General features: G+C 57.9%; 1 protein-coding gene across 14 annotated transcripts in view; it reads left to right on the forward strand.

Annotated features, from left to right (window-relative positions):
- Positions 1-8,097, forward strand: part of PTK2B (protein tyrosine kinase 2 beta) — a 29,925-nt gene extending 21,828 nt beyond the window's left edge. For 8 of the 14 annotated variants that reach the window (XM_080387984.1, XM_080387975.1, XM_080387988.1 and 5 more), the window contains 15 exons: positions 257-357; positions 454-569; positions 786-886; positions 1,119-1,208; positions 1,754-1,958; positions 2,413-2,521; positions 2,653-2,718; positions 3,408-3,533; positions 4,337-4,483; positions 5,249-5,284; positions 5,574-5,601; positions 5,993-6,048; positions 6,309-6,455; positions 6,861-6,941; positions 7,027-8,097. In XM_080387984.1, the coding sequence (XP_080244110.1) occupies positions 257-357; positions 454-569; positions 786-886; positions 1,119-1,208; positions 1,754-1,958; positions 2,413-2,521; positions 2,653-2,718; positions 3,408-3,533; positions 4,337-4,483; positions 5,249-5,284; positions 5,574-5,601; positions 5,993-6,048; positions 6,309-6,455; positions 6,861-6,941; positions 7,027-7,242 (1,625 nt within the window). In that variant the 3' untranslated portion in view covers positions 7,243-8,097. The remainder of the gene's footprint in view (positions 1-256; positions 358-453; positions 570-785; positions 887-1,118; positions 1,209-1,753; positions 1,959-2,412; positions 2,522-2,652; positions 2,719-3,407; positions 3,534-4,336; positions 4,484-5,248; positions 5,285-5,573; positions 5,602-5,992; positions 6,049-6,308; positions 6,456-6,860; positions 6,942-7,026) is intronic. The other 6 variants (XM_080387982.1, XM_080387980.1, XM_080387981.1 and 3 more) reach the window with 5 other exon arrangements.
- Positions 8,098-9,815: the final 1,718 nt, after the last annotated feature.

The raw sequence follows: 9,815 nt of genomic DNA on the forward strand, positions 1-9,815 counted from the left end.
TACTAGGATGGGGGATTGGGGCTGGAGAAAAGCTGCTGAATCCTTGTATGAGAGCAGATGGGCACCACCTGGATGTAGAGCTGGAAACCAGGAGCCTCAGTGCCTCTCCTGGGGTGTTGGGGCAGGTCTCTGTCACAAAGCTGGAGACAGAGCAGGAGGAATCACCAAAGATAGCCTAGTATATCCCCAAAGGGGTTGGGGCTTCTGGAGGGGACCCCCCTCCCATTGCCAAGTGTCTGACGTGGTCTCCCCACAGTGCTGATGAAGAAATTGGACCACCCCCATATCGTGAAACTCATTGGCATCGCAGAAGAGGAGCCCACCTGGATCATCATGGAGCTGTATCCCTATGGAGAGGTGAGCAGGGTCCCAGCGCTGGAGCCCATCCCATGCCCCTGCTACCCTTCCTGCCCCTGCTCGGTCCCTGAGCCCCGCTCGCTTGTCCTGTTGCAGCTGGGGCAATACCTGGAGCAGAACAAGCACTGCCTCACTGTGCCCACGCTCATCCTCTACGCCCTGCAGATCAGCAAAGCCCTGGCCTACCTGGAGGCCATCAACTGCGTGCACAGGTAGGGCAGGAGGGAAAAGGAGCTGGGCAGGATGCCATGAGAGGCAGGGGAAGGCAGGACCATGGTGGGGACAGGCAGGTGGGCAGTAGGAGGATGGCAGCATCCTTTGCTGCAGACCCTTTTTGCAGTCAGGTGAGCTGGCTGTCCAGGTGTGAGGTCTCCTTCTCCACCCCTTCTTCATCTGTTCTCCCCAGCCAAGGGTCTCTGTCCTTGCAGGGATATTGCCGTGAGGAATGTCCTGGTGGCCTCCCCAGAGTGCGTCAAGCTGGGAGACTTTGGGCTCTCCAGGTACATTGAGGACGAGGAGTACTACAAAGGTAAGAGCTGTGCAGTGGGGTTGGGACTCATTCCAACCCTGTGAGGGTGGAGCAGGGATTTCTTCAGACAGCGGAGCCGGCACATGCTGGGGGTCCCTGCAATGTCAGGACGGGGTGGTGGGAAGAGGCTGGGGCAGAGACCATGGTGAGACCTTGCTGCCCTTCTCTGCCTGCGCCGGGGCTGCCACTGCCCTCCTTCAGTGGGCACAGCCGCTGTCTTGTCTCCCTCCAGCGTCCATCACCCGTCTCCCCATCAAGTGGATGTCACCTGAGTCCATCAACTTCCGCCGCTTCACAACGGCCAGCGATGTCTGGATGTTCGGTGCGTGGTGGAATGGGGATGGAGGGGGGTCCCAGGCTTCATCCACCTCCTGTGGCATCATCTTAATGCACAGGGACGAATCCTACTTGGGAGCAGGGCGATTAGCCCAGCCTTGCCCCGGGGGAAAGACACCCTAGGGAAGGGCTCCTGGGGCAGGGCTTCCTCCAATTCAACCACCATTAGGTGCTTTCTCCTCCTCTGGTGAATTCAGGACAGTTGTGGGGCTGAGTTAAATGTGCAGCCCCCTGCAAATATGCATCCCACTGCCTATCTACCCATCCCCATGGCCTCGGGTCTGTCTGTCTGTCCATCCCCAACAGCCCTATGGCCAGCATCAACCAGGAGCTGGGCTCCTTGCAGCTCCCCAGGAGAGCAGGCAGCTCTTCCCTCTGCATTTTTTCACCCAGCAACCAGAAAGCCAAGTGATCTGGTGCCACACGACAAAGCATGGCACTGTCACCAGGTCCCCAAAAACACAAACAAGGGGTTGGTCCCCCAGCTGGTAGCTTTAGCATCATTTAAGGTTGCTGATGTTGCTCCTACAGCTGTGTGCATGTGGGAGATCCTGAGCTATGGCAAGCAGCCCTTCTTCTGGCTGGAGAACAAGGATGTGATTGGGGTGCTGGAGAGGGGTGACCGCCTGCCCAAGCCAGACCTCTGTCCACCCATCCTCTACACCCTCATGACGCGCTGCTGGGACTATGACCCCAGTGAGAGGCCCAAGTTCAAGGACTTGGTTTGCAGCTTAAGGTGAGTGGGGATGCAAGGGACTGATGGTGGGCTGGGGGGTTTGATGGAGGGGGAGCAAGTGGGTGGAGGAGAAAAACAAACCCATGCAAAATTTTGGGTCTGGATGCTTCTGGCCAAGTCCGAACTCAAAGGGCTGCTTGAGACCATCTGAGCCCACCTGCTCTCGGAGGGGGTTATGGTGGTGCCTGGGCTGAAATGGAAATGCTTTGCTTCCCAGGGAGGTGTCTTGCAGGGGAATCCGGACCCCACATCTCACTGGGGCCAGCCATGGTGGTGCTGGTCTGGCCAACCAGGACCAAGCTATGTCCTCCCAGTCCTTTCCTTTTGCTTCCCCATCCCTCCTTGCTCCCTCATGTTTTCCGTGGCCCGTTCAGCTCAAGCATCCCCACTCTCTGGGGTATGGGAGATGTGGTAATGCTCCCTCCCGGGGCTGTCCCCCTCTGTCTCCCTGCAGTGACATTTACCTGATGGAGAAGGAACTTGCCAAGGAACAGGAAAGGAACAACCGCCACCGGCCTCCCAAAATCATGGAACCACCGTCCTTCCAGGAGCCACCTCCAAAGGTGAGAAGAGGACAGAGCCTGTGCAGGCAGGTTCATCTCCCCATCTTGACCCGCTTAGGGGTGCTGCAGCAGTGGGACCTCCCTGGGCTCACACCCACTGGACATTTCTCCCTCCACCCCCTCCTCCACAGCCCAGCAGACCCAGGTACAAGCCACCACCGCAGAGCAACCTCCTGGCTCCCAAGCTGCAGTTCCAGGTAAGGTTGCACAGCCAAAGCATCCCACAGGGACTTGAGCAAGGGGGTCAATGCCAGAAATCCCTGCCTGGAGCTCAGGCTCTGGGGTGCTTATGGCTTTGGGGGCTCCAAGGTGCTCCATGTCACCACCAAGTGCCTCCCAATGCCTTGCCAGCAGGACAACACGCTGCTCGGGGCTCAGCCCTGCCCTGCCCTTCCTGCCCCGGGTTTTGTCCACCACTCAGAGCTGGCAGAGAGGCTTTCACCCCAGGGAAGGGGGATCTGCACGCTGAGCAGCAGCCAGTTTGCATGCCCAGCTGGGAGGAGAGAGGGTTTGCTGGTGTTACCTGGGCTGAGTGTGGCTGCCCTGCAGGAGCACAGGTCATCCCCTCTGCAAGGACCAGTGCTGGTCCCTGGAGCATCAGGGTGAAACCCTGAAGAGCAGCTATTTTGGGTGCTCTTCTGGGACTGGGAAAGGGTCCAGACAGCAGCGCAGGAGGTCTCAAGCCCATGCTCAGGGCAAGGAAGAGCTGAGCAGGGAGAAAGTTCCCAATCCTGCTGCACGGATGAAGGCAGAGGCTGCTCCCAGTGCAAAAGCCACTTTTCCTTGCGTTGTCTGCTTTTTCCGTCCGTCTGTCTGTCTGCACTACCCCCCTGTGGCCCTGTTTTGTGCCTGCACTGCCCCGCTGCCCACCCCCACCTGCCCGCAGGTGCCCGAGGGTCTGTGTGCCAGCTCGCCTACGCTCACCAGTCCCATTGAGTACCAGTCTCCAGCCAACTCCCTGCACACCCCGCCGCTCAACCGCCACAACGTCTTCAAGCGCCACAGCATGAGGGTAAGAGAGGGATTCCCCCATCCCATGGCATCCAGAGGACATCTTGGTCCCAGGTGGCCTCATCTGGGGCACGCTGGGGACCTCGCAGGAGGCGAGGACTTGGTGGAAGAGATGCTCACTGCACCATGCTCTGCTTCGTGCTGCTGCCTCTGGCGCTTCAAGCTCAATGTTGCTCTCAACCCAGCTGTGGGAGGGCCAAATCCTGTCACCCCATGGGTGCTGTTTGTGGGCTAGAAGGATCAAGACTGCGAAGGGCTCTGGGATGTCTCCAGCTCCCTGCCATGCACGTTTGCACACACATCCTGGTGAAGGCATGTTGGTAGATGAGAGATTGGCATGGTGTCCCCAAAAATGAGCAGGAGATGGGTGGCTCCCGCTCCTTGGGGCGTTTTGTTGCCTGGAATGCCAGTGGCTGTTTGCAGCCTGAGCTTGGTTACTCGAGCCCTGAAAGCAGAGCCAGGTGTTGCTGCATATCCTGTGATAATCTGCCTGGTGTGCCAGCACAGCCACGATGTTGGTTGCATCTATGCTGTGGGCACGATGAGCTACTCACTGAGATGGCCCATGCATGCTGCCCATGGAAAGTGCTGGGATGTGGTGGTGGGAGATGTGGAGCCAGCTGGTGGTTTCCTCTTCCCTGCTGGAAACCCAGATCTTCCCCAAATTCAATTTTGGGGGTTCATGGCTCTTGTGGTGTGGTACATGGCTCGCCTGCATGGAGCGGGGCTCTGGCTCCCGTGCCAAAATCAGGGGAGGGCTCTGGTTCCTGAGTTCCCCCTGTCACCACTGGCTCTGCACACCAGGAGGAAGATTTCCTTCGTCCCAGCAGCAGGGAGGAGGCACAGAAGCTCTGGGAGACCGAGAGGCTCAAGATGCGGCAAGTCCTGGACAAGCAGCAGAAGCAGATGGTGGAGGACTACCAGTGGCTGCGACAGGAGGAGAAGTCCCTGGTGAGTGGCCTCGAGCTGGGGGCTTCCAGCTCTTGCATCCTCTTGAAGGTGGAGGAAAACCCACTGGAGCCACCAACAACCTCTTCATGGCTGGAGAAGCCAGTTTTCCTTGGAGGAACAGCTCCTCCACCAGCCAGACCTCTTGCACCCCTTTTATTTTCCACACTTGTAAAAATCTCATGGAGCTGCTTCATTTTGAAATGAATATTTTGAAACTTGGGCAGTTTTTAAATACTTGCAATCGTGCCTTAATGAGCTTTTGTAATGCTTTTGAAATAAGGACTGGAGATAGCTAACCTGTGATTAATGCATCAGCTTACAGTAAGACAGGCTTGGAAGACTGAACATCTTTTATTTGATCAGCTCAGGCAGTCGGTAAAGCAAAGCCCAGCTCCCCTCGCCCCCGGGGGCTGCCGGATGCCGTGGTGAACAGCTGCTTTAATTAAGCTTCGGGGGGTTTAAGCAGCAGTTTGAGGTTTCTGGTGCCCCAGCAGCAGGCGGGGAGCAGGTGGGAATAGGGGGATGGGATGGGATGGGATGGGATGGGATGGGATGGGATGGGATGGGATGGGATGGGATGGGATGGGATGGGATGGGATGGGACAGCAATGGGCATGAAGCCCCTTCCCCTCCCACATTCCTGGACCCTGCAGAGATGCATTCCTGTGATATCTTTCAGGAGTCTCATAGAAATCAGGAAAAGCACTTTTTTCCTCTCTTTTTCCTTTTTTCTATGCCTCTCACAAAGCTTCTTCCCCTTTGCAGGATCCAATGGTGTTTATGAACAACAACATTCCTCCGGTGAGTGGTGCCAGCCCCAGAGAAGCCAGGTCAGGGTGTATTTGGGTGCAAGAGGTCTTTCTTTTGGGAATGTCTGGAGATCCTCATTTGTTTTGGCATGGATGGGTGATAAATTGATATATATGCCCCGTGCATTGGGAAAATCAATCTGAAAATGTTAATGGGGTAAAATACCGGTGGTGCGGAGCTCACCACCAGAACACCAGGAGGGGATGGCGATGCCTCTTCCCTCTTCACTGCCTCCAGCCAGGACTTCGTGCCTCTCATTCACTGTTTCTTCCCCCTGCAGCTGCTCCCGGAGAAGGAGACGGATTACAGTGAGTGCCCAGAGCTGCACAGGGTGCGGGGCTGCCCATGGCATCCACCTGGGAGCACCCACTTTGGGGCTGCAAGCAGGGAGCTGTGCACTGAGCTGCAAGGAGCCTCAGAGCTGTATCCCTCCTGGCTTTGGGATCCTCCACAAAAGAAATCCCAGATAATGGGGAGCAGCTTTGCCTGCCCTAGGGGTGGAGTCTGCCTGTCTTGGGCATGGGGGTCGGAGGGAGTCAGACCCTGTGGGGAGGTGGCACTGCTGGCATGGGTGTTCAGCCACAGTGGGACATGCAGCTGCAGGGTGGTGTGGGACGTGGCACAGGTTCTAGGGGTCTTGCAGCATGCCTGCGTGTCCATGGGAGCAGCTGGAGTGACTCTCCTTCCTTTCCCTTATTGACGGCATAGCGGAGTTCACAGGGCCCCCCCAGAAGCCTCCAAGACTTGGGACACAGGTAAGACCTCCTTGGATCAAGCCACCATGTTCCCAGTCCTCCTCCTCCATCTCCATTCCTCTTCCACCTCCATCATCCCTCTGCATCTGCAAATGGGAACTTTTCTGACTCCCCCAGGCCCCAAAGCTGTCAGACAGACCCAGCAGCATCAGGGTCATGGGTGGGAGGTGAATGGGTCTGGCCAGGGCTCCCCATAGGTGTTGGTCTTTCCCTCCTTTCCCCTTTGGTTCACCTGATCCCATTGTGCCCCCCTTCCCCAGCAGTCCATCCACCCAGCCCCCACCGCCAACCTGGACCGCACAGATGACATGGTGTACAGCAATGTCATGGACCTGGTGCGGGCTGTGCTGCAGCTGAAGAATGAGATCAGCCTCCTGCCCCCAGAGGGGTACATCCTTGTAGTGAAGGTAGGGCGGGCAGGGAGGGGACAGCACTAGGCCTTCTATGGCAAATGGGGTAAGGAGTTGGGAATGAGTCTGCTGAGTCTCCCACCAAGCATCCTTCTTGGGAAGGTCTTGCATATATAGGAGGGACCATCTCCAACGTTCCCAGATCCTCCTTTGGATCCTTGGGTCAATGACGGGAGAGTTTCCAACATGTCTCACTCCTTCTTTTGGGTCCTTGGGTCAATGGTGGGAGCATTTCCAGCATGCCCTGCTCCTCCGTTGGGTCCTTGGGTCATTGATGGGAGAGTCTCCCACCATGCCCCTCTCCCCGATGGGATCCTTGACTCAGCAACACAGACTGCTCCCATGCACCTCTTTCCTGTGCCTGTACCTGGTTCCATCCTAACCCTGCCACCCTCCCTGCAGAACGTGGGCCTGTCCCTGCGGAAGCTGATCGGCAGCGTCGATGAGATCCTGCCTGTCCTGCCCGCTGCCTCCCGCACCGAGGTAGGACCGGGGAGGAGGGAAAGGGGTCTGGCATGGGGTCATGTGCTGGTAGTACATCTGTGTAACCCTGGCGTGCTGTGGTCAGATCGAGGGGACCCAGAAGCTGCTCAACAAGGACTTGGCTGACCTCATCAACAAGATGCGCCTGGCACAGCAGAACGCGGTCACCTCGCTGAGTGAGGAGTGCAAACGGCAGATGCTGACAGCCTCCCACACCCTGGCCGTGGATGCCAAGAACCTCCTGGATGCCGTGGACCAAGCCAAGGTCCAGGCCAATCTGGTGAAGCTGTGTTTGGAGTGAGGGTAGGGGTGGAAAGAGGGAAGGATAAGGGTGGGGAAGGAGAGGAGGAGAGGGACCACCATGCTACGGTTGGTGGAGATGGGCGGAGAGCGTTGCGGAGGAGCTGGCTTTTGTGTGTCTCCCGTGGCCTCGCTGTTCTGCTCTCCCTGTCCCCTCTCCTCCTGCAGCCACTCGTGTCTTTAGCATTGTCTTGTTGGTCTTCTGAAGAAGGGAGGCATCTGGTGACTCATCCCTGGAAAGGACTAGGGGGACCTGGCCATCCCTGAGGGTGGCTGAAGATCCCTCTGGCTCAGCAGCTCCCTGCTCCCTGGCTGCCAGCAGGTCTGTGTGTCCGTCTCTCAGCCTCTCCGAGGACAGATGGCCGCGGGCGGCATGTCGCGACGGGGACCTGGACCCTGCTCCTCGCCACTGGGAGCCAGGGGGCACAGCAGCTGGGGGAGCTGGCATCCCGGGGGGCCATGCAGGGGTCCTCAGGAGCCGTCGGAGCCGTGGCCGGAGGGACTGTTTGCTTTTCCTTGTACATTGTATAGAAGAGTTTATTTAACGATGGGAAGCGGGTCCGCGCACCGCAGTGGAGCTGGTTCCAGCGTCCATGGCCAGAGCGCGCCCAGCCCCGAGCCTGCGGAGCACAGGGAGGTATGGGACCCTGCGGACCACAGCCCTTGGTGACACAAACCAGGAGAACGGTGCCTCTTCCAGCTGAGTTTTCTCCAAGCTGCTCTGTGTAAGCCACGACGGCAAACCAAGTCTCTTATTCGGTTTGTGCTTTGAGTTGGAAACCGTTCAGTTCGGGCTTTTCCCCAGCATCTTCCCACAATGCTGTTCATTCTGGCTGAGATAAACCAATGCACCAAGTCCTGCTGTGCCTGTGCTTGCCTGTCACCCCCGTACCGTGGGGACAAGTCCCCCGGTCACCAGCATCTCCTTAGAAAGAGTAAGGGTTGTGCTGCTCAGAGGTCTGAGCCCTCTTGCCAGCATGGGGAAGAGCCATTCTGATGGCAGCGTCCCCGGGGGAGCTTCTGGGGTGAACCTGGGTCTGCTGCATCCATGTCCCCTCTGGAGCCCTCTCTCCTTCCCAGTGAGCCCACAATCCATATGAGGGTCATGGACTCCCCCTGCTCCCACCTCAAGGCTTGCTGGTGAGGGTATCTGCAGGCCTTTGCTTTTCAAAGACCACAAGGAAATCCTGGTGGAGCTGCTGGGAAGCGGTTTACACAGGATAGCAGAGCCATGAGGATGAGCTCCCTCCAAAAGAAGGGTGCTTGGGGGTGTAGTGCCATGTTTGGGGGGGTGTCACCCCAGAGCTTACGCCCTGGTGGCCTCATCAGCCAGGCAGGGCTGAGCTGAGAGGGGTGGTGGGTGCTGGCTGTGGCTGGCGAGAGGGGCTGCAGGGATTAACAGGGGAAGGGGAGCATGCCCCATGGTGGTGAGGTCTGCTGAAGCCCGGGGTGCCATGGCCCAGGGTGCTGGGCATCCTGTCGTGTTCATCTCCAGCCCTGCATCACCCCAGGGAGACACAGTCCCAGCCAAGCCAGAAATTACCCTGACAGGAGTTGCTCTCTCCACCCGTGCTCTGCAGAGCCCTGAAGCCTGTCTGTACTGGGTGGGACGCACACAGCCACGTACCCAGTGGGGCATTGTGTGGGTGCTGGGGGAGCGGTGATGGACATTTAGGACGAACACAGTGATGATGATGGAGAGCGTGACAAAGATCATGGTGAAGAGGAGGTACTCTCCAATGGATGGGATGATTTCTGTGATGAGCAGCAGGAAGACAGTGAGGGACAGCAGGACAGAGATGCAGAGGGTGATCTTCTCCCCACAGTCAGAGGGCAAGTAGAAGACCAGCACGGTCAGGCAGGAGATAAGCAGGCAGGGTATGATGAGATTGATGGTGTAGAAGAGTGGCAGTACACCCAGCCATGCACGGGCGCTTGCTCCCTTGCACATCTCATTTCTCAGCCCTGTGCGCGCACGCCTGAGCCTGCCTGCCTGCACCACAGCCTGCCTGAGTGGCTGCAACACCCTCGGGTCATGCGTGTCCCTCTGTGGCACCGTTTATTCTGACCCATTTCACTCCTGAAATGACAAAGTGTGTTCTGAAGCCCCTCAGACTGCATCCAGCACCGTGATGGGTCAGTCTCCTGGAGGAGAAAACACTGTAGGAAAAAACCTTGTATCTCTTGGGGCATGGGGAAAGAGAGGAGATGCTCTGTAAGCACGGGTCCTTTGGGGGTAGGTAGAAGCTAGAAATTAAAAACTGCATTGCCACAGTCATCAGCGCCCGGCAGCTGGGGATCTGATGGGATGGAGAGGAGGATTTGCTCAGGATGGACCTTGGCAGTGCAGGTTCCCCTGCGCCAGCCAAGTCCACCAGCCTCAGCATGAGGCAGCACCCCTGAGCTCCCAGGGTCTGTGGGCCTCCTCTGGCCAGGGCTGGGGGGGGTTATCCCACTCTGCAGAGTGGCTTTTCCCTTCCAAGCCACCCACATTTCTGAGTCAGCTGTTTCCATCTCCCTGTCACCCCTAGCTCCAGTGTGGGATGATGCGGCAGCAACTACTCGTGCTGGTGG

This window comes from Falco punctatus (assembly GCF_963210335.1).
Source record: "Falco punctatus genome assembly, chromosome: 5".
Classification (NCBI taxonomy): domain Eukaryota; kingdom Metazoa; phylum Chordata; class Aves; order Falconiformes; family Falconidae; genus Falco; species Falco punctatus.